General features: G+C 49.2%; 1 protein-coding gene across 1 annotated transcript in view; it reads right to left on the reverse strand.

Moving 5' to 3' along the window:
* The window catches only part of ATP2C2 (ATPase secretory pathway Ca2+ transporting 2), an 80,263-nt gene extending 63,971 nt beyond the window's left edge, over positions 1–16,292 (reverse strand). The window contains exon 1 of the mRNA XM_057534404.1: positions 16,059–16,292. Coding sequence (XP_057390387.1) covers positions 16,059–16,157 — 99 coding nt within the window. The 5' untranslated portion in view covers positions 16,158–16,292. The remainder of the gene's footprint in view (positions 1–16,058) is intronic.
* Between the last annotated feature and the right edge of the window lie 8,449 nt (positions 16,293–24,741).

Consider the following 24,741-nt stretch of genomic DNA (forward strand, 5'->3'; position numbering starts at 1 on the left):
CGGTTCAGAGTGCGGGCGCTCAGGAACTGCGAGAAAACAGCCTTGAAGAAGGTACAGGAGTGAGCTCCCCCGGAGCAGAGGGGGCCTTCAGGTGGAAAGGTCACCAGGAAGAGCCAGCAAGTGGCCCACTTGGGGAGCTCCGAGCTCCCTGAGCTGGGGAGAGAGTTCGCGGCCCTGGAGGGTTTCGGAGGGAGGGATGGGGCCAGAGAGCAAGCCAGGGGCCTGGTGAACCACACAGCCCTGACTTATCGAGAAGGCCATAAAATGGGTGGATGCAGTTCTTGGGATCAATGCAATGGGAGGGGAATGATGTAAGGGTCACGGCCACCTAAGAACAACTGGCCAGGGGTCACTAAGGAGGTGATGTTTGGAACGAGGGGCGAACGAGCCTCACTCAGTGCAAATGCTTCCTTCTCTCTAAGACTTCCTGGCCAGTCTCTCCCAAGGCGCGTATCTGTGAAGTATCCAGTTTTACCTTAGTCTGGTGGTTCTCAATGTATGGTCCTCAGCCCAGCATCATCTGGAGCTCCCTAGAAATGCATTTTCTTGGGCCCCATCCTGGATCTAATGGGTCAGAAGCCCTGGGAGTGGGCCCTGCAATCTGTGTTTTAACACGTTCTCCAGGGGATTCTGATGCACTTCAAAGCTGGGGAACCACTAGGATCGTGTAAGAATACACCTGCCGTGGCCTATACCCAGGCCAACTGAGGGGTGGGGTCCCAGCCATCAGGATTCCTAAGAGCCCCAGGTGATTATGATACGCAGCCAGAGCTGAGCCGAGGATGCCTGGCTGGGAGATGCATTCAAAGAGCAACCCCAGGACTTCCCTGGTGGTTCAGTGGTTAAGACTCCACGCTTCCACTGCAGGGGGCATGGGTTCGATTCCTGGTCAGGGAACTAAGATCCTATGTGCTGTGCGGCCAAAAAAATAATATAAATAAATAAATAAATAAATAAAAATAAAAACCTTTCCAAAGAGCAACCTCATGGGTCCTGTTTTTAAGGGGCCGCCATCTTGGAGGAGAGACAAGGCTGTGACCAATGGCCAACCAAGCACCAGGTGACAAGTGTCAGGGGCTCCAGGAGAGCTGTGGGAGTCCAAGCAGGAAGCATCCTTCTGTTTCCTGGAGGAGGAATGGGGGTGAGGTCCTGAGGCAGCAGGTGCCCCAAGTCCTCCTAGAAGTCGGGTGGACAAGGAAAGGAGATGGCCAGTGAAGCGGAGGCAGACAACAGCTAACAGCTCATGATGACAACAAAACAACCGTAGCTGCAACAATCGATACTCCTGGTACTGCAGATAAACAGCTAACATGTTGATATTAGACATCTTACCCAGCATTGGACATATACGAGCTCATCTAAACATCACGGCAGCCCCTAGGGGTGGATGCAATTTTTTTATCCCCATCTTACAGATGAAGAAATGGATGACTTGGTCAACTCCCAAGACAGCACTTCTAGTCTCTGCTCTATAAAAACACGAGAAAACTTCCTGGTGGGCATTGTGTTGTGCAAGTGGGAGAAAACAGAGAGAAAAACATGACTTTCTGGATCTTCCAAGTGGAGAAGAGGGAAAGGATGGTGGGAACAGGGAAAGCTGAGCCCCCCAAAGATGCCCACGTCCTAATCCCTGGAATCTGTGCATATTTGACCTGACCTGGCGAAAAGGACTTTGCAGATGAGATTAAATTGACAATCTTGAGTTGGGGAAACCATCTGGATTATCCCGGTGGCCCCATGTCATCACAAGCGTCCTTATAATGGGAGGCAGGAGGGTCAGAGAAGGAGATGTGAGGACAGAAGCAGAGGCTGGAGGGATGTGATTCCTGGCTTTGAAGACAGAGGAAGGGGCTACAAGCCAAGGAATGCGGTCAGCCTGCAGAAGCTGCATAAAAGGCAGGGAAACAGATTCTCCCCCAGAGCTCCCAGAAGGAAAGCAGTCCTGCTGACCTTTTGATTTTAACCCAGTGAGATCTGTGTCAGATGTCTGACCTCCAGGACTGTAAGAGAATACACTTGTGTGTTTCAAGTCATCAAGCCTGTGGTGATTTGTTACGGCAGCCCGAGGAAACTGACACACCATCCATCCATCCATCCATCCACCCATCCATCCACCCATCCACCATCCACCATCAGTCCCAGAAGGAACCCAGCTCTCTGAGCTCCCAGACTCCGAGACCTCCTGTGCCCAGCACACTGCTGACCCACTTGCCCGCCTCCAGCATTGGACCGTGAGCCTCCCCAGGCAGTGGCTGGTCCTATCCAACTTAGAGTCAGGCGCGCCGCTCAGCGCTTGGCAAAAGAAAGTACTCAAAAGCGTTCGTGGGAGGGGAGAGAGGGAGGGAAGGTGGGGGACGGTGCTGAGCTGCCTGGAAGGTCTCGATGCCCCCGCGGGTGCTGGGAGCCAGGCCAGGGCTGGAGGGGGCGGCAGGGGCAGGTGGTTGCCAGGGGCAACGAGAGGCACAGGGAGCCTAAGGGAACCGCCTCTGGAAGGTGCAGTCACGGGTTGCGGAGCACAGCGCTTCTTAACCTACACTGCTTCCCGTGGTGACAGCTGAGCGGTGCTGTGGCCAGTGCCGCTGGCCCAAGTCCTCTAAGGGTCTTCTCTCACCAAACGACCCTGTGTTGGTTCACTTGTCCGTTCCCCAACTTCCTCCCTGTGTGCAAGAAACTCTGCCTGGTGCCTCGGGAAAGCAGAGGCAGTGCCTACTCTGCCTTGAGAACCTACACAAGCAAGTTCATTTAAAAGAATATTAGGACAATAGGACCTTGCTGTATAGCACAGGGAACTATATTCAATATCCTGTGATATTTAGATGAAATGTCCAGAACAGGAAAACATAGAGATAGAGAAATTAGTGGTTGCTTAGGTCTGGGAAAGATGGGGAGTGGGTTGTGATAGCTAAAGAGTACAGGGTTTCTTTCCGAGGTGATGAAAATGTTCTAAAATGGACTGTGGTGATGGTTGCATATATCTGTGATTATATTAAAAAACCACTGAATTACACACTTAAACATTTTTTAAAAATATCCTATGATAAGCCATAATGGAAAAGAATATGGAAAAGAATGTGTGTGTGTATATATATATACACACACACACACACACACACACACACACACATATATATATAACTGAATCACTTTGCTGTATAGTAGAAATTAACACAACATTGTAACTCAACTATACTTCAATAAAATAAATTTTAGGACAAGTAGGAACAAAAGAAACCACTGAAGTACTAGAAGAAACCACGGACTACATTTCAAAAACATCTCAGAGTAAGAAAGGACATTCTGAGTGCCAGATGAAGCCAGAAGCCAGGAAGGAAAAGGTTGATAAATTCACTACATAAAACCGGTTGTCTTCTGCAAGAAGCACCACGTGCAAAGTCCAAAGGTAAAAACCACACTGTGGAAAATACCTGTAGCTTATAACACCGATGAAAAACAATTCCCCAAACAAGTGAAGGGCTCTCACTTATGAAGAAGGGAAAAGATTAGCAGCTCATGTTTTTCAAAAATGGGCAAAGGACATAAACTAAGAGTTCACAGAAAAGGGAATAATGATGAATAACTTTGAAACATGAAAAGATCATCAAACTCATTTAAAATCAGAGATTCGCATTCAAGAGACTCCAGTACACCCTCCGCCACCTGTCTGATGGGTAAGGTTCCAGAAATTTGTAACAGGAGAGCTGGGGACAGGGGGTGGGGACGGAGCCTCTCATCTGGGGCTGGGAGGGGCAGGTGAATCCAGATGAGCCCCAGTGGAGGGCAGTTGGAAGCATCAAAGTTGAAAATGGACCTGTTCTACTCACATCTTTTGCAGATTTATTTACTGCAGAATGGTTTCTGTTCAAAGTCATCCACTGCAATATTGTTTATAATAACTAAGTACTAGAAACAACACACGTGGGCTTCCCTGGTGGCGCAGTGGTTGAGAATCCGCCTGCCAATGCAGGGGACACGGGTTCGGGCCCTGGTCTGGAAAGATCCCACATGCCGCGGAGCAACTAAGCCCGTGAGCCACAACTACTGAGCCTGCGCGTCTGGAGCTTGTGCTCCGCAAGAAGAGAGGCCGCGACAATGAGAGGCCCGCGCACCGCGATGAAGAGTGGCCCCCGCTTGCCACAACTAGAGAAAGCCCTCGCACAGAAACGAAGACCCAACACAGCCAAAAATAAATAAATAAATAATTAGAAACAACACACGTGCTGCTAATAAAGGATTGGTTAAATTAATTATGGTAGCACCATAACATGAAACCCTTTGCTGCTACCAAAATAAGAGCACAAACTTTTTTTTTACCTATACGGAAAATGTTAAATATATATGGCAGTATAACTTACATACAGTCCTGTACACAAATCCTGCGTGTGCCTGGACGCACTTCTGCGCACGTGTACAATAGGGTAACCCTGCCAGGTGCCATGTGGAACCTCTCCAGCTCCCAAAAGGCCCCCTCGTGCCCTCTCCCGGTTGACAGCCCCCCAGAAGATGACCAACACTGGAGCTTCTATCAACATGGATTTGTTCTGCCCATTTGGGAACTCCATATAAAGGAAATCGTACACATGTACTCCTGCATCTGGCTGCTTAGCAAGATTCATCCAGCTTGTTCCATGATCTGTAAGTCACTGTCTTTTGTTGCTGTGTAGTATTTCCAGGATGCCACTGCATGGATATGCATGAAGCATGTAATTCTTTGCACGTGGTTGGGCGTTTAGGCTGTGCCCAGTTTGCCCTTTTATACAGAACACTGCTGGGACCACCGTGCGCACGTCTTTTAGCAGATAGAAGCCCCCATTTCTCCTGGGCACAGACCTAGAAGTGGACTGCGGGGTCACAGGGTGGCTTTACGTGCTTTTAGTGACAGGAGACACTGCCCAACAGTTTTCCCAAGCAGTGGTACCATTAGCAATAGTTTGAGAAGAAAAAAAAAAGATGCAGCATATTTTGAGCAACACGCTAGCCTATGTATAACCAAAAGGAGAAGAGGATGGATTTGCTAGTATAATCAGGGCACACCTCCAGCAGAAGCCACAGAGACTGGGGGCTGGGTCGCCTTTGGGGCTGGGAACAGGGTGGTGGAAAACCGAGGCAGTGACAGACTCCTACTGGACCCCCTTTTGTATCTTCTTGAATCTTGAACCATGCGTAAGAATTGCTGATTCCAAGGGGGAGAAACCAGTCCCGACCAAGCCGGGGGTGGGGGTGGGGCAGAGCTGGTGCAAGAGGGGAGGGGCTACCTGGGGACAGGGATGCTTGGAGAATCAGACTGGGCCAGTGCTAACTTGGGAAGGAGGGGCAGAGACTGTGACCAGAGGGACCCATAAGGAGGCCAGTAGGGCTGGGCGCACAGAGCAACAGGAGGCTCAGATCCTGGGGCAAGAGTGATGTAATGAACTCAAAGGGCCTGCCCACTACTTTCTTTTTTCCTTTTTTTCCCCCTAGTACTTTTTAATACTTGTGGGGCGGTGCGGGGAACCCTAACTGCAGAAATTGGGTGGAGGCCCACGTCTCACTGATCTGGGCTCTGATTCTAGTTCCCCCAGCTACCAGCTGTGCAACTCTCAGCAACTCCCTTGACTTCCCTGAGTCTCAGTTTTCTCCTCTGTAAAATGGGAATAACGATACCACACACAGAGCATTGCTGAGGCGGGGGTTCTTAAAGTCCGGCCTCAGGTCAAGATGGGTTTCACAGGTGTTTTCCAGTCCCTGAAATCACATCTAGGTAGTGTTTGTGGTCTGTGCGTGTGTAACGGTGGTGTGACCCCAGACAGCAAAGAACTGCCAATAGGACATGAGATACTCAAGAAAACATATGTTGTTGGGGGGTGGGGTGCAGTTCAGTCAAGGGGCCAAGAGAGAAGACAGCCGAGCTAGGAGGTGGCCAATGGACTGGGGACCAGTAGGTGGTTGGCAAGGTGCGGAGCCTGGTTACACACAGGAGATTGGCAATAAGTAAATTTACCAAAGATCATGGGAGCTGGCACTCTCACTGCTGGTGAAGGGAGTTACAAATATATAAAGAGCTGACACCAGCCCTGTGGTATTTATTGCATTGAACTCTGTGATCAAATATATTAAAAATATGTATGTATACACATACACACAGGTATAAAACTAAATATGGCTCTAACAGTGTACACGTACACACACACCTGCTCTGAGAGGGCCCAGAGGCCGTAATACCACGAGAGCATGAGAACACATCATACCAGATCTTGATTTCTAAATACCATTCTTCCAGTGAAAAGAGAGCCAAGACCCCTGGGAGAAATGGCTGATTCCAGGGCTGGGGCAGGGAAGGTACCAAATGAGTCTGGAATTTCTTGGGATGCCAGAGAGTAGGCAAGTGCTCAAAGAATGATGGAAAAATGTCCAGAGGATGCAAAAGTCACGAGAAAAGGCTTCTACTGGCCAAATTTGGGCAATCTGGGCATCAAAATAAAAAAAAAATTGACGGTAACCAATTTTAACCCACCTAACAGAATAGGAATTTGTGAGCGCATAACGATATATGAATGAATACACAAACAACTACATGAAGAGGGGAAAGGGGCAGCTCTTCCTGATATCAGAACACAGGTAATAAATGAGGGAGGAATGATGAAATTGGAAAATTTCTGTTTAGCAAACATTATAAAAGTAATGGAGGATGGCCAACAAACACATGAAAAAACGCTCAGTACCACTAATTGTTAGAAAAATGCAAATCAAAACTACAGTGAGGTACCACCTCACACCGGTCAGTATGGCCATCCTCACAAAATCTACAAACAATAAGTGCTGGAGAGGGTGTGGAGAAAAGGGAACCCCCTTGCACTGCTGGTGGGAATGTAAATTGATACAGCCACTATGGAGAACAGTATGGAGGTTCCTTAAAAACTAAAAACAGAACTACCATGTGACCCAGCAATCCCACTACTGGGCATATACCTAGAGAAAACCATAATTCAAAAAGTCACATGCACCCCAATGTTCACTGCAGCACTATTTACAATAGCCAGGACATGGAAACAACTTAAATGTCCATCAACAGAAGAATGGATAAAGAAGATGTGGTACATGTATACAATGGAATATTACTCAACCATAAAAAGGAACGAAATTGGGTCATTTGTAGAGACGTGGATGGACCTTGAGACTGTCATACAGAATGAAGTAAGTCAGAAAGAGAAAAACAAATATTGTGTAATAATGCATATATGTGGAATCTGAAAAAAATGGTATAGACGATCTTATTTACAAAGCAGAAACAGAGCCACAGAAGGAGAGAACAAACATACAGATATCAAGGGGGAAAAGGGGGTGGGATGAATTGGGAGATTGGGATTGACACATATACACTATTGATACTATGTATAAAATAGATAACTAATGCAAACCTACTGTATAGCACAGGGAACTCTACTCAGTGCTCTGTGGTGACCTAAAAGGGAAGGAAATCCAAAAAAGAGGGGATATATGTATAATTATAGCTGATTTGCTTTGCTGTACAGTAGAAACTAACACAACATTGTAAAGCAACTATACTCCAATAAAAATTTTAAAAATAAATAAATAAAAGTAATGGATTCAGGCAAGGATCACCAACAGAAAATGAGAAACAGGCTATTGACATAGCCTTAACGCGACTCCTCATAAAATACCAATTGATTACAATGGGGAAACAGTAAATTTATAGAAGAGAAACCTGGCCAGTAGGAGTGGAGAATTCAAGCACAGAAATCAGGCAGACCCAGGTCCGAATTCCTGGGCAAGCTGCGTGGGCCTGGGCAAGTTACTTCACTTTCTAAGGCTCAGCTTCCTGCAAGGATTTTTGTAAGGATTCAAAGTAATGTGGTGCATCCACAAATGTTCAGTGGAACATTGTTCTAAAAATTAAAGATAGGAAACTACCTAAATGCCCATCAGTTGGGGAGGGAGGTTAAATAAAAATGCCTACACAGCCATTAGAAAAGAATGTGCTGCTATTTACAATAGCCAAGACATGGAAACAACCTAAATGTCCATTGACAGATGAATGGATAAAGAAGATCTGGTACATATATACAATGGAATATTACTCACTCATAAAAAGGAATGAAATTAGGTCATTTGTAGAGACGTGGATGGACCTAGAGACTGTCATACAGAGTGAAGTAAGTCAGAAAGAGAAAAACAAATATCATATATTAACACATATATGTGGAATCTAGAAAAATGGTACAGATGAACTGGTTTGCAGGGCAGAAATAGAGACACAGATGTAGAGAACAAATGTATGGACACCAAGGAGGGAAAGCGGGGGAGGGGGTGGTGGGATGAACTGGGAGATTGGGATTGACATATATACACTAACATGTATAAAATAGATAACTAATAAAAAAAAAGAATGAAATAATGTCATTTGCAGCAACATGGATGGACCTAGAGATTATCATACTAAGCGAAATAAGTCACAGAGAAAGACAAATACCATATGATATCTTATATGTGGAATCTAAAACATGGCACAAATGAACCGATCTACGAAACAGAAAGACTCACAGACATAGAGAACAGACTTGTGGTGGCCAAGGGCAAGGGGAGGGGGAGACAGAGGGGTGGAGAAGGGACGGAGTGGGAGTTTGGGATTAGCAAAGGCAAACTATTACCTAATAGGACAGATAAACAACAAAGTCCTATTGTAGAGCACAAGGAACTACATTCAATACGCTGTGATAAACCACAATGGAAAAGAATATGAAAAAGAATACTTAAGTGTATAACTGAATCACTTTGCTGTACAGAAGAAATTAACACAACATTGTAAATCAACTATACTTCAATCACATTTAAAAAAGAAAAGAATGTGTTTGACTGGGATGTATTGCAGGGATGTGGGGAGAGTGGAGGAGCTGCTGACGGTGTGTGCAGGAGGACCCTATGTATGTAAAAAAAAATAATAGACTTATGTTGTTGTATATAAATAATAGTCGTTACTGTGATGAGGTGCTGCCCTGAGTACTTCATGCGTATTGAATCACTCCACTCCATAACAGATCTCTGATGTGTGTACACCTGACCCCACTGGAGAGAAAACAGAGGCACTGGAAATATTAAGAAATTTGCTTAACATCTTCTGCTGGCTGCGGAACTGGACTTTGCAGCCAGGTAGCTGGTGCTGCACTCTCCAGAGTTCCTAACCATAGCCTCTCTAGAATTGCATAGAAAGGGGGCCAGGACCACCCAAGCAAACGGTAATCTGATTACTGCAAACTGATTAGTTGGCAAAGGTACCTCCTTCCTCCCCCCACCAAGGAGGAAAGTGAAAGCAAAGAAGTGGGGCAGTGAAGGAGGAATCTCAGACTCCGCAAACTTTTACTGTGGTTTATGAAAAAACAAACAAACAAAAACTAAGACAAGTTTCCAAAGGGAAAAGTACAAAGGACAAAGAGGGAGGCAAATAAAGAAAAAAAAAACATGCAGCGTTCCTGGTTAATAAAAGACAGTTGAAAAAGAGCAGCTAACATTAGCCTAAGTCAGTGGTCAATGAAGGTGAAACTGTCACTCAAATTTCAATATGCTGGTACTTGGGGGAGGGAGGGGCAGAGAGAGGGGCAGCCCAGTGGGTTGATTTCTGAAACCGGAGATGAGGTGCTGCTGAATGAGACAAGCGACCGGCAGGATCCCCCAGGCAGAGAGGCACCTCCCAGATCAGAGGAGGGAGGCCATGTTCCAGGGCATGCATGACATGTGGCCCATGGAAACAATTAAAATGAGAATGTGTAGCTAGAGTGCAAATCTCATTTCTCCAAGTCCCTGCCACCTCCTCCAGGAAGTCTCCCTGGATTGCAGCAGTAGCGTCCCCACAAGTGACAGGCATACACAGGCTGTATCCAACTCCTTTCTTACATGCACTGCTTTCCTTCATGGGACCTATCTCACTTTGTAACTATATGCTCACTATATAATTACTTGATGACTTACCCACCAGACTATAAGCTCCACTCAGTAGACGGGTGTTTTACTCACTGAAGGGGTCTGGCCTCAGGAGGACAGATGTCACAGGGATGGCGAAGCAGTGGTTCTCAAACTCACTGAACATCAGAACCACCCGAGGGCTGGTTACAACTCAGACTCCTGGGCCGCAGACCACGTCTGAGGAAGAGCTGATCTAAAGAAGCCACAAAAGTATGTGAGGGTCAGAAGGCTGTGCGGAGCCTGAAAAGGAGGAAACCAGATGGCGGGAACTTTCCGGCATCTCCGACTACGGACCTCACACAAAGATGCCCACCAGGCCGGCTCGGCAGATGTGCTCAGGAGGGCGCGTGCTGCGTGCAACGCCCTGCCGGCGCTGACCTGAGATTCTCAGTCATTTTTCACGACGGGACCCCACACTTCCGTTTTGCAAATTATGTAGCTGGTCCTGCCCCCATCACTGAGCACCTCCCTGGGCATGGAGCTGGGCACTCAACCCGAGGCCAGAGAACGAACAAGACAGTGATGATTCCTAATAAAACCCGTCGTCAGGTTTTGAACTAGGCATTGGGCAGCATTTTAAACCATTCTCTCATTTATTCTGTTTTGTTTTTAAAATTTTTTGGCTGTGCCTCGTGGCATGCAGGATCTCAGTTCCCTGACTAGGGATGGAACCCGTGCCGCCTGCAGTGGAAGCGCAGAGTCTTAACCACTGGACCGCCAGGAAGTCCCTCTCATTTATCCTTGTTTTGTTACTACGGTCATACTCGTGTGAGTATCTGCATACATCACCTCATCTAACCTTCACAAAGAGTCAGGGAACGGCACCCACGGGGAACCTCGAAGCCACTATGGGCACACCCCCACTATCAGACAAAGACATTCTGATGTGGAGAGATGAAGTAAGTTTGCCCAAACTCACGTAGCCATAGTGATGGAACCTGGGCTCCACCTCTGGGCTTCTGGCCCCAGTCCCTGCCCTAAACCAAGACCTCCTGGTTAGGAGCAATCTTCTAGGCCAATATTCTTTCCCCCATACCCACAAGGTCCCCCAGATTCAGTGTTACTGGAGAGGCACAGACCGGAGGATCCTGAGATGTACACGGGGTGATCCTGTGTGTCAGCTGTAAATCTACCAGAGCCTGACCTCAGTAGTCCGGTTTCAGTGGTTTGAAATATAAAGAATAATTATGGGTAGTGCCTGACTTTATTCTCGATGTTTCAAGTCTCTCTTACCCCAGGGACTCCAGAATCATGAACTTTGAGCACGTCTTCCTTGGCATGTACTTGAGTTTCAAGTTGGGTCAGACACGTGCTCTGCTGGGCTCTGCTCCCTGCCCACAGGAAGTTCACGGGGAAGACGAGCTGGAAGAACAGAGGCCATTTCCAGGGATTTGGGGCACACTGGTGGGGTTGATCAACACAACTTTAGGAGTGTCTGCAACCTCCACAGAAGGTTACATATTTCCCCATGTGACCCACAGCTTTCCCCCCACCCCAAATACCCATCCAGATATTTTCTGCAAGGAACATAGTATTACAGGCTGAATTGTGTTCCCCCCAAATGCCTCTGCTGAAGTCCTAACGCCCAGCACCTCAGACAGTGACTGTATTTGGAGACAGGGTCTTTGAAGAGGTGATTAAGTTAAAATGAGGTCATTAGGATGGGCTCGAATCCGATGTGACTGGTGTCCTTGTAGGAAGAGATTAGGACACAGAGGAAAGACCAGGTGAGGACACGGGGAGAAGACGGCCGTCTGCACGCTGGCTAGTCCCCTCCCCTTAGGAGGTCGGGGATCTAGGATCCGTTATCCTTAATAATAAGGCTCATGACATTGGAATGGGGCAGGGTTTCTAATAGGGCATCTCCAGACGTATTCTCAAGAGTCCACAAGTTTTCTGAGATCTTCCAAACTTTGAATATGTGTTTTAATAATTAGCCTACTATAATATATAATATAGACCTTCGGGTGGCCAGTTTATAACGAAGAGCTGTGATGTGACCCTAGTGCCACATGTGCATCTATGCCAACGATCAGGTGACACACTGAAGGGATGTAAGTTTCTCAGGGGCTCAGAGAGAAGAACCGGCAGGAGAACGGAGCCATCGCACAGCAGGCGGTGGTGACGTCGGCGCATCAGCTTTAAAACGTCTCACTTTTGAAGAGTGTCGTCTTGTTGCCAGCGAGGCCGTACACAAACCCAGTCTTTGCACACAACTACCTGCCACAGGTGATGTGCAGCAAGTATGGTCACCACACACAGTGAAGAAACATCCCTTCCACAATGCCTGGCACTCACCTTATCTTCAAGTGAGCCAGCCAGTTCTACGGTTATCAAATGAGAGCCTTTCAAACTGGCATTCACGGGCTGCTTGCTGGCAGTTGGGGCGAAGTATGATGCGGGTGGTCCTAATCTAGCAAACACATTCTTGATCACTTTAAATGCCATTTTCTACATATGCATGTAATTAGACATTCCCAGTATGAGCCTTATCAAGATCAAAATTCAAGAGAGTCTAAATAAAGACTGGACCTCAGGACTAATAAAAACACTAACACAAGGAGACACCTGTGCAGCAGACTTTATGCCAGGTGTGGTTCTGCCATTTAAGGAACCATTTCTTTCTACCACTGTGGTCGGCCGGCTCTAAGACACCCCCGATCACCCTGCCTCCACTTAATGACATCCTCGTGTAATCCCCATCCCTTGAGACCCAGCTAGACCTAGACTCCTTCCAATGAACAGAACATGCCACAAGTGAGGAGACATCACTTCCAAGACTGGGTTATAAAAAGGATCACTCTTCCTTGGGGAAGCGAGCTGCTGAGCCATGAGGCAGCCCAGAGGCTGCCCCTTGGAGAGGCCCAGGTAGCCAGGGCCAGAGACCCGCCAACAGTCACAAGAGGCAGCTTGGAAGGGGATTCTCTCCCCTTCCACCCAGAGAGCCTTCAGATGAGACCACAGCTCTGGCGAGAGCTGGACGGCCACCTCACGAGAGACCTGGAGCAACCCCCGGATCTGCGACCCAAAGAAACTGGGAGAGAATCAACATTTGTTGTTTTCAGCTGCTGCGTTTGGGAGTGACCTGTTACACAGCAATCCACAACGAACACAATCATTCGACGTCACTGGTTGACATTTAACGATACATCACCAGTCACGTCAAAATGCAGTTGCTACGTGTGTACTTCATAATATTATTATAAATGTAGTTCGCTTTTATTGAGTTATAAGCACATGGCTATGTTTGTTGCAAATTTTAGGCTTCTACTTAGTTAAGTCACATTTTGATATAAATAATTTAAGACAACACTGGGGGCTTCCAATACATTTCTTCAAGATGACATATAATGGGCTTCCCTGGTGGCACAGTGGTTAAGAATCCACCTGCCGGGCTTCCCTGGTGGCGCAGTGGTTGGGAGTCCGCCTGCCAATGCAGGGGACACGGGTTCGAGCCCTGGTCTGGGAGGATCCCGCGTGCCGCGGAGCAGCTGGGCCCGTGAGCCACAATTGCTGAGCCTGCGCGTCTGGAGCCTGTGCTCCGCAACAAGAGAGGCCATGATAGTGGGAGGCCCGCGCACCGCGATGAAGAGTGGCCCCCGCTTGCCGCAACTGGAGAAAGCCCTCGCACAGAAACGAAGATCCAACACAGCCATAAATAAATAAATAAATAAATAAATAAATAAATATTTAAAAAAAAAAAAAAAAGAATCCACCTGCCAAGGCAGGGTACACGGGTTCGAGCCCTGGTCCGGGGAGATCCCACATGCCGCGAAGCAACTAAGCCCGTGCGCCGCAACTACTGAGCCTGCGCTCTAGAGCCCGTGAGCCACAATTACTGAAGCCCGCGCACCTAGAGCCGGTGCTCCGCAACAAGAGAACATTGCGAAGCCTGCGCACCGCAACGAAGAGTAGCCCCCGCTCGCCACAACTAGAGAAAGCCCGCGCGCAGCAACAAAGACCCAACACAGCCAAAAAATAAATAAATAAAAACAAAATAAAATTTTTAAAAAATGATGACATATATTGCTACATTTTGAGAGACACCAATGATGTGTGTGTGTGTGTGTGTAAACCTCAGAACTCCTCTTCCTGCAACCCAAGTGTGGTCTCTTAAAAACGCAAATCTGACTGTGTCTGCTCTGTTTACTGCGTTCCTCATGTTCGGCACATCTTTGAATACATGAATGACTATCATGCCCCAACGTAAAACCTTTCGGTGATTCCCTGTTGCTCTATGGATGGAGCCCAAACTCTTTACAAGGCCCAGAGGCTCTGTGTGGTCCACCTCGGCAGCCTCAACCTCTCCCACTAACCCTTCCCACTCCCCCTAGTCTTTGCCATTCCTATGAGTCTTAAACATCCCTTCTCATTAAACAGTCAACTATGATCTGTAGTTTGGGACCCATCTCCGCCCACCAGCCAGGGTACCATGAGGGCAGGGAGTGAACAGTCAACTATGACCTGTAGTTTGGGACCCATCTCTGCCCACCAGACAGGGTACCACGTGGGCAGGGAGCGTGTGCATCTTTTTCTCCACCCCATCCCTGGCGTGCAGCACCAGCCTAACACGGGGTAGATGCTCCATGAATCTGGGCTGAATGAATAACCAAGACACAGGCCTGCTGGAACCCAGCCTTCACCCTGCAGAGCCCCAGGAAGACGGATCAGTTCACAACAGGGAAGGCAGCACAGCGTGGAGCCGTGCCAGTCTCGGTTAAGAGACGGGAGCCCTGAGGGTCAAAGATAACTTCCTGAGTTGGTACCGAGTCATCTGGGAAGCAGGAATTTCTGGTCCAACATTTTCCTTGTCCAAAGCTCAGATCAGCAGAGAGAGCTTTTTTTCCAGTAATGAAAGGGGGTCTCCCATACACTTTTCTTTTCATGACACTGGAAATGCAGCAAGAATGAACCGTCTGCAGAGCCATAAGAACTGTGCTGATTCAGCCTCGAATGCTCCTAACTCTGGGTCCTCCCCCATCCCTGTCTCAACCACCTATATCCCCTGCCCAGTCACTCTGCCATTTAAGACCGTTGGATCTTAAATCAAACTTCTCTAGGCGTCTCTCCTGTCAGCCTCCCCCATGAACTCTGTTTTGGATACAACTGTATCCTTACCACCTGGCCGACCTGACAGCCTCAGCGGCCTCATCTAACACACCGGTACAATAACACAACTCACCTGGGGGTGAAGAGACACAGCAAGTTCTCAATAATAATTAGTACTATAACTGAGGTGACTCAGCAAAGTGGCGGGGAGGTTCAGAGCCTGCCCAGGACACCACCTGCAACAAGGGCTCATGAAAGAGAGTTACGACTATTATGGAAATGACCACGATAAGCAAACTTTGCTTCTTTTTCAAATGTTTCTGAGCCAAAAAAAAAAAAAAAAAAAGAGTTCAAATTGGAGGATGTAAGTGTGAAAGCAAAGACTGTCAGCTGAGGTGGCAGGAAGCAGGTCACCTAGCCCGGCCGGTCTCCTCCCTCATCACACTCCCCATTTACCTTTATTTCAATTTCCTGGGTTTGATGAACTGCCTTTAAAGACAGGATACTTTGTTTCTCCGCCAGCCTTGGCGGCTGGCTGCCTGGGTCTCCTGTCTCGCCCCACGGCCACACTGCCAAGTCGTCACACACCCTTCGGGGTGCAGCTGAGACCATCCCGACCGCAGCAGGTGGGCAAGCCCCCCCCCCGCCCACCGCATACCTACAGACAGGTTGAAGACCTGTCCCACTCTCGAGGGCCCCTCTGGGAGCATGAAGCCCACTTTGGTGCAGAGATCAAATTCGCCCCAGCATCTCTATTCATGATACGTCATCCCCATACCTGGCACACCTGGATACTTGGCAAACCTGGACATCCCATAAAATCTGACTGTAAGCAACTACATCAGGAGTGTTTGAAAGATACCTAGCTTGATGCAAAAATCAAAAGATGGAAAGAAAAAAAAATAAAGTAACATAGAACAGGCAACCATGTTGGTTCTTTCTAGAACCAGGGGGAGGCGGGCGAGCTGGAGGAGCGCAGCCCCCAGCGCGCGGACGGGCTCGGGGTGGGACGGGGTGGGGGGGGGTCGGGTCTCACGCCCCGCGCCCGGACTCACCAAGGTTTCCAACTCGCCCCTCTCCAGCAGCTGGTACTGGTGGCCCGCGCCGGAGAAGGCGAGTTTCTTCAGAAACTTGGAGAAGCGTCCCTCGACCATGGTGAGCGGGCGGAGGCCCCTCGCCCAGCCTCCCGTCCCGCCGGCGGCCGCCCCTGCCTGAGTCCCTCGGTCCCTGGCGTGGCCGGGGCTGGCTGCGCGCGCCCAAGCCTCCCGGGCCAGGCCCAGGTTACCAGGTAGCCGTCTACCTGCCCGCCGCAGCTGAGGCCCCGCCCCCGAGGCGGAGCTGCGCCCTCGGCGCACCCGGCCCCGCCCCGCCCGGCGAGCCCGCCCGAGACTTTCTCGCCCTTAGGGGCCGCGGCGGCCCGGGAAGGCCCGGGGGCTGTAGAGGCGCCTCAGAGCTTGGGCTGTTTCCCAAACTTGCCAGATGATGAGATGCATCTGGAGCGGGGCGGGGGGGGTGCGGAATGGGTTGGAGATGAGCGATAAACGCTTGTTTACAATGTAGATTTCCACACCCCTCCCTACCCTGAGTCACTGGGTCTCCAGAGGGCCGGGAAGCTGGACTTTACCGAGCACCCAGGTGCTTCTCATGGGGATCCACGTGTGGTCAACTAAGGTGTTGGGAGCACGGTTATCCGGAGCTGAGTCAGACTCCTGCAGCTGCTGCGAGGCTCGGGACCAGCCACGTGGCCTCTCTGAGCCGCGGTTCCCAGTTTGTTATTGAAGGAGGAGAAAGCTGAGACCTCACCTCGGCCCTGGGGGTGAATCCCGGGAGCTAGAGAGTTTGAGGACCCCTCTGGGTTCCGCCTGGTGCTGCATGATGTCTGAGCTCTCTTTCCTCACCTGCAGAATGGGCTCCTGGCGCTCACTAATCGTGGGGCTTGGGGCAGGTTTCTAAAATGTTCAGAGCCTTAGTTTACCGATCTGTAAAACGGCCACCACGATTGCACTTCCTTCCCAGTGAAGTTGAGGGGATTTGATGGACCATGTTATGTAGGAAGAGCTCAGGGCAGGGCTTGGCAGAGTGTGGGGGGCGTATTCATCATCATCCTCGTCATCATCACAGGGAAGTCACTGGGCTCAAATGGCTCCCAAAGTATGTGGGTGAATGTGCAGTGTAGGCAGTTCCCAGCCTCCAAGTGGATATACTGGAATGTGTAAGGGCTTTGGCTTCACGTGGGACTGGAATCCAGAACAAGACCCACCGCTTAGTAGGGAGGTGGCTTTACAGAAGGCTGTGCCACTCTTCTGTGCCTCAGTTTTCTCATCTGTCGAGTGGGGTTACTTAAGGACTATAGGACAGGGCATGTGTATATGTCCATTAAACTGTGCTGCCCCTTTGGAGCAAAGGTTTGCCACTTACCCCACCTGCCCCCCAGGGGGTGGCCACCTCAGCCCCACTCAAGCTGATAGGTTTTAGAGACCCTTCTTGTTTCTCCTGCCTCATCCCCCCTTTGCAGAAACCATGCTGCTTGGTTCCAGCAAAGGCCCAGAAGTGATGGAAAGAGCAAAACTCTGGTGTGACTCAAATTTGAATCCCAGGCCTGTTCCTTTCAGATGTGTGACCTCGGGCAACTTTCACCACCTGTTTCCACCTCGGTTTGCTCACCCACAAAATGGGGATGACGCTACCTATCCGTCTGGATCAGGGTCCCAGCAAAAAACAGATGATGCCTCACACTGAGTGCTTTGGGGAAAGTTTGATAAACAGACTATTTGTGAGCAGGGGGTGATGTGTTGGGCAAATGCCTTTCCCTTGAAAGCCCCACCTCTGCTCCAGCTCAGAGTTGTCAAGAATTTGTGGATCATGTATGAGAATGCCCAGGGCATTCAGGAAGTAAATTCTGGGTAGTGGATATTGTGCAACACTCAGACCTGTTGGGATGAAAAAAAAAAAAAAAAGGAGTGGATCACAGCGAAAGCAGTTTAAGAGACCAGCTTTGTGACTGGGATGGCTGAACGGGCATTGTTAGGCTTAAGTTTGCTTAATTTTTGTCTTTGCTGCATAGTGATCAGAAAATGCAGCCTGCACGCAGGTCTACTAACTTTCTTTAATTTATTGAGACTTTGTGCCTGGTTTGTATGCAGTTTTTGTAAATATTTCAATCCCACTAAGGCAAGCTGGTATATTCTTTGAACAAGTATTGGTAAGCTGTACTTTCTTTGTAAATTAGTTCTGTATTTATTCACTCTAACTTTATGACTCCATTGTTCATGTCTTTATTTCTGACTACCTGATCTGACACAGGAAGAAAAGGAAGAGTTTGAAATTTCCCAGTTTAATTGCTTTCCTGTCCATTTTCCCCTTTTGCCTTCAGCCTGTTGAATTCTCGAGTCCACTCTCAAGGAATTAACTCAGACAAGACAGTTGCTGGGAAACTTTCTGAGGTTGGCCGCTCTGGGAGCGATTGATCCTGATGTTCTGGCCTGACCTTGAGAGTCAAGGGTACGACTCAGCCCAAAGCATCCAGCCTTTCCTGAAGTATCGGCTCTGGGCATCTTGAACAATGAGGTCACACTCTTCAAGGCCCATTCACTCTCTGTATGAAAGTGGTGTCATTTCATGAACCATAAATTGTCTCCCCAAAACACACCCTGTTGGGAAGCCTCAATGCAATCCCCAGGCACCTGAAACGTATGTGCTAATAAACCTCACTGGCAAATTACAAGGTTGGAATTTGAAAACATCCTTTTCAGAAGGGGTATAGAATACAAAGGAGATATATATATAAGTTTTAGGACTTAGTTTGAAGTTGTCACGCCTTACCTAGACCCTCAATTCTGTTTGTTTTTTAATGGCTGAGCATACAAGTGATAATATAATCATTTTACAGATGAAGAAATTAGAGAAGTAAAGCCACTTTCATTCCTTCAGCAAATATTTTTAAGCACCTGCCATGTGGCCGTGGAGACCAGCCCCTGCTACAACAGACTCTATTCCCCCTGTCTTGTATCTTATCTCCTAGTGGGTGTGATAAGGTGCAAACAAATCCACCTGTAATGCAGTGTCAGGCAGTGAATGTAGTGGGTTGAGTAATGGGCCCCCCAAAAGCATTCGTCCATGTCCAAATCCCCAGAAACTGTGTGATGTAACCTGATTTGGGAAAATAATCTTTGAAGACATAATTAAGGATCTCAAGATCATCCTGGATTAGCTGGGTGAGCCCTAAACCCAAGGACTGGTGTCCTTCTAAGAGACAGAAGAGGAGAGACACAGACACAGAGGATAGGCTACATGAAGATGGCGGCACAGATGGGAGGGATGCGGCCACAAGCCAAGGACCACACGGAGCCGCCCAAAGCCGGAAGAGGTAAGGAAGGATCCCCCCCACCCCTCCCCAGAGCCTTCCGAGGGAGCATGGCTCTACCAACACCTTGATTTCAGACTTCTGGCTTCCAGACTGTGGGAGAATTCATGTTGCTTCAAGCCACCTGGTTTGTGGTCATTTGTTGTGGCCACCCCAGGAAACTAGCAGAGTGAGCAACGCTATGAAGACAAGGATGGAGAGTGGGGACCGGAGAGTCGCTTGAGCAGTCAGGAGAGGTGACATTCAAGCAGAGGCCTGAACGAGGTGAGAAGTGACGCTTGTGGATATCTTGAGGGGGGGGGCAGTATTCCAAGCAGAGGGAAGGGACGGGACCAAGGCCCCAGGCGAAAGTGTGCTTAGCTCGTGTCACCATCGTGAGACCTGCTTATGTGAAATGACTCACACATTTGCACCCAAACTCTGGCCACGCTCACCCCACGCCCACACAGAGCCTTATTCCAGGCACTCTTCACGTCATGCCCTTTGTCAGTTCTTCCACAGTCATTGTTTGCTGAGTGATGGGGAAACACTGGCTGAGAACCTTCTGCAGCTGAGGGCATCTCTGGGTTTCCAAGGGGCTTAACTCCACCAGGCGAGCAAGGCCCAGCCCTGTGGAACTTGAGGCCAGGTGCCAAGTGAACGTGCCTTGGGACTTGCTAAATCCCGAGAGGTAAACACCCCGCACGGATGCCACCCATCCTACCTCCTGCACCCATGGCAGACATCACGTGTCAATCTCAGGGGTGACATTTCCCCGTTCGCTGGGACAGGCCCGGGAATCCTTTTACTTGTCAACTTTAAGTAGCTACCAACAATTGTTTAGGCCTGGCACATGAATAAACCTGTTTACCGAAAGATTTTCAGAAGAGGAGGGAATGACCTTGGGTGGGGGCCGTTATAGAACCTTCTAGAAGGTGGTGGTATAACTGAGGATCTCCATACGTGAAATCTATCATTTACATGAGGGTTTACTCTTGGTGTTCTATAGTCTGTGGGTTTTGACAAATGTAGAATGTCATCTAGCTACCATTACAGTATCGCATGGAAGAGCTTCACTGCCTAAAAATCCCCTGGTCTCCACATATTCATCCCTCCCTCACCCCAAACCCCTGGCAACCACTGATCCTTTTACTGCTGTCGCTATAGTTTTGCCTTTTCCAGAATGTCATAGAGTTGGACGTTTGAAAATGCAACTGTCCAATTTCTGTTGGCTTTTCGATATAGTAAAGAGTTCAGAGTTCTCAGTGCCTCCCCTTTGAAAGCTCAGAAAGCCCCAGGGTCCCCCTGTTAGGTGGTGCTGAAGGGGTGGGGCTAGTTCTCAGTTAAGTGGCTATTAGAATGGCCCCTCTGTCAACCCCGGGCGCCTCCGTCCCAGCACCCCACCCACCTCGGCCTCCTGGCTGTTTGTCAAACAAGCTGAGCTCAGCCCAGCCTCCCCACCTTTGAACTTCACAGGTCCCTCTGCCAGGTGTGTTCTCCTCCAGCTCCTCACAGGACCCCAAACTCCCTGCCTTCAGGCCTAGACTTCAGTGTCCGGGTGTCCACTTTGTAATAACTCATGGGGCGGAACTTGCATTGTGTGTACTTTTCGGTAGGTAAATTTTGTCGCAATAAAAGATTCTGTTAAATAGAGAACAGACTTGTGGTTGCCAAGGGGGAGAGGGGGAGGGGGAGGGATGGGCTGGGAGTCTGAGGTTGGTAGGTGCAAACTATTATGTTTAGAACAGATTAGAAAAAAAAAAAAAGGTCCTACTATTTAGCACTGGGAACTATATCCAACCTCCTGGGATAAACCATACTGGAAAAGAATATAAAAAAAGAATGTATATATGTGTATAACTGAGCCACTTTGCTGTACAGCAGAGATTAGCACAACATTGTAAATCATCTATACTTCAATAAAAAGAAATTCTGCTAACATTTCAAAAAGAAGGCAGATGAAAGTTGAATGAGAAACAAGACATTTACACCATCTTAAGTGGGTCCCCACAGGATAGTTATGAATTACAAAGGGAAACAGTCACTTTAGTTGGAGAAATCTGGCAGACCCCAGTTGGACCCAGGGATCAGGGTCACCAGGACCACCGATGGGACAAATGACATCGTGCGCCTTGGATATGGTGCACCAAGGAAACACAGCTTCACTTCGGGGGATTCCTGGCAAAGTGCTGAACGCAAGTCCCATCATGAGGAAGCAGCCCTCCCATTGGAGAGCAGCCTAGGAAACAACTGGCTCACCCTCTTCAGAAATGTCAGGAAAGGCCATGGGATGTTCCAGAGAGACTAAAGAGTCATAATAATCAAATGCAAATGTAATCCTGGGTCAGATCTTGGAGCTGGGAAAACTGTCTTTACCATTTGCTATAAAGGACGTTAGTGGGACAAGTGGTGAATTTGAGTGAGGTCTGGAGATAATGGTTATTGTACTGATGTGAACTTCTGATTTGGATCATTGTTCTCTAGTTATAGAAGAGAATGTCCCTTTTGCAAGGGTACCCTGAGGTTCTTAGAGGTAAAGAAGGCAGGGGAAGCAAGAAAGTGGGGGGGAGCCTGCACAAAGACTTGGGTAATCTGGGAAGAATATACGCAAATCTGAAAAGGTCACACAGTGTATGATTCCACTTACAGAACATTCTTGACATGACAAAATTATAGAGATGGAGGGCAGATTAGTGGCTGGCGGGGGTTAGGGATGGTGTGACTACAAAGGCAGTGAGAAGGAGACCTATGTGGTGACGGAGCAGTTCTGTCTCTTGATGGAGCTGGTACTTACACGAATCTGTACCTCAGATCCAGTGACTCAGAGGCCACGCCCCCCGTACCGTACCATGTCAATTTCCCGGCTTCAGTATGGTACTGTGGTTGCACAAGATGTGACACTGGGGGAGTCTAAGTGAAGGGCCTCGCTGTGTAATCTTTGTAGCTTCCTGTCAAGCTGTAATTATTTCAAAATGAAGAGTTTAAAAAAGTAAGAGAAATAGCATCCCACTCTGTCACCCTGTTCCCCTCCCCCCCCCCCCCCAATCCTTGCTTTGGGCCATTTGTAGCAGGCAGCCAGGACACAAAGAGACTTCTGATAACCAGCCTGGGCAGCCACGGTGGACCCGGTTTAACCAGTAGGCAAGCTGGTTCATTCATTCCACAAATATTTGAGAGCCTGCAGAGGAAGAAGGCTGCTCTGGCCGGCTGACAATACCGCCGGTGAACAGCACTTCTCCTGCGGTGCCAGGCTCTGCGCTCAGAGCTGTGCCCTCAACTTAATCCTCATAACACGTGCCTGATTTGCTGTCAGCACCGCCCGCACCCACCCTTTCACAGAAGAGGGACTCTAGTGGACGATGGGGTCCTCCACCCAGATGCCCTGGCATCCCTTTTCCCATTTGTGGGCTCCCCGCTCTGACATCCAGCAGCCGCAGTGCCTGGAAATGTGCTTCCCCAGGTTTCCCTCGATGAGGACCGGCAGAAAGCCCCCTCTGTGCCCCCCGAGGGGGGACAACTCCAGAGCTCCCCAGGGGCCAGGCTGAGCCTGGGACCTAGCCTGAAACCTTACCCCTCCCGTTCCCTTACCAGTTTCTGCTGGAAAGACATCCTTAATAAACCATGAGTTTTGCCTCGGGCTCTGCTTCTGGGGAACCCGACCTGGGACAGAATCGGAGGCAGAGAGTGGTTGAGTAACTTGGCCCCAGCCACACAGCTAAGAGGGTGAGCCAGAAGTTCTACTACTGGACTCTGACGCCGCAACCTGCACGTCTGACCATCATGCTGCACTGCCTCCGAGGAGGGGCTCAGTCATCCCTTCACAAACCTGCTCAGACCATCCCCTACTGCCAGGCTCTTAGCTGATGGAGGGCAAGTAGGATTCTCAGGCCGCTTCTCAGAAGTTCTCAGCCTACTTAGGAAGGCAGACCCAACCTCACCCATTTGATCAGGCACCGATTCAATAATCCAGCATTTAGGGGCTGTTGTGTACCTGCACCATGCTGGATATTGGGAGAGAGATGAGCTAGACGTGGTCCCTGCCCTCCAGGAGCTCTGGGTCCCGTGGAGAAGGAGCAAACCACACGGCATGTGTCACAACGTCACTGCGTGCAGGACCCAGTGGGGGCGCATGTCAGTCTACCTGGATGACTCAGGGAAGACTCCCAAGGAGGTGATGTAGAGCCAGGACTGTGGAATACAGAGGAGCCAGGCCCGGGGGAGGAGGGTGGAGACAGACAGTCTAGAAGAGGGGCAGTTTTATAATATCTGTGGCTCCTGGTTTGGGCTGAAGGGAGGACGTGTAATCGCAGCCAGCGTGCTGTTGGCTGGGTGGGTGGGGGGGTGGGACATACCCACAGAGGTGGCCCTGTGTCCCACCCTCCCGTGGGAAGCCCTTCGTGTGGGGTGCAGGCTCCCTGGGCCACGTGTGTCACCCTCTCTCATCTCTGAAAGGGGAAAACGGAACACACCTGGCAGGTGGTTATGGAGGAATTATCTGGTGCTGAGTTTGCCTTACTGGGATCAGCAGGGCTGCCAAGTGGGCTTGCACAGGTTGTGCAGAGGTCCTGGGGGCGCCAGTCACACCGCTGCAGATTTGAAGAGGCTCGTGGCAGAGGGTGGGCGCCCTTTTTGAGCCCCTTCCAAAGCTGTCGGATGGACTAGCAATGGTGCTGTCCACGGGGGCTGTTATCGCAGGTGGGGTCCCGCCCTGAGAACTACCTGGGGGAGGGGGCTTCGGTACCCACACACATGATCCCCACAGCCGACAGCAGTTCATCAGAGCCCAGAGAATCACGCTCTTCCTTGGGTCTTTGGGTCAAGCCGGGCAGTGGACAGAGCATGGGGCGTGGGAAGGGGGGAGGATTTCAGTGCATAGAAGGATTGGCGCAGAGACTTAAGGAAAGCAATTCACGTGACCAGTTTCTACTCTCCGATCGACTTCCGGGAGCCCTGGACAAATGGCCCTGCTTTCTGAACCTCATTTCTTACAAGTCAGAACAGGAGAAGAATGCCCACCGTCACGCCCATCAGGTAAGACCGAATTCTCAGCCACACCCCTGCACCCATGAAACCCCACCTTCCTGAGGTTATTGTATCAATCTCTATGTTTTGTTAAGGTTTTAAATGTTTCATACACTTGTTTTAATTTTTTAAAAAAATTCTATTCACTCTTCAGAGCCTGGAGAGCATCATGGGATATGATAACTTACCAAAACAAACAAACAAACAAATGAAAACCAACAACAGAAAAGCTTTTCTCCCTTGATGAACTGTCCACTTTTTCCCAGCATTGAACTTTTGGTCTTAGCTCTCAGGAACCTCCGTGCTCTGTTTCGTGCTCAGTTAACGCCAAGCTTCACCTTACCAGGCTGTATCAGTTACCAACCTCCCATCTG

This window comes from Balaenoptera acutorostrata, chromosome 19, assembly GCF_949987535.1.
Source record: "Balaenoptera acutorostrata chromosome 19, mBalAcu1.1, whole genome shotgun sequence".
NCBI classification, from domain to species: Eukaryota; Metazoa; Chordata; class Mammalia; order Artiodactyla; family Balaenopteridae; genus Balaenoptera; species Balaenoptera acutorostrata.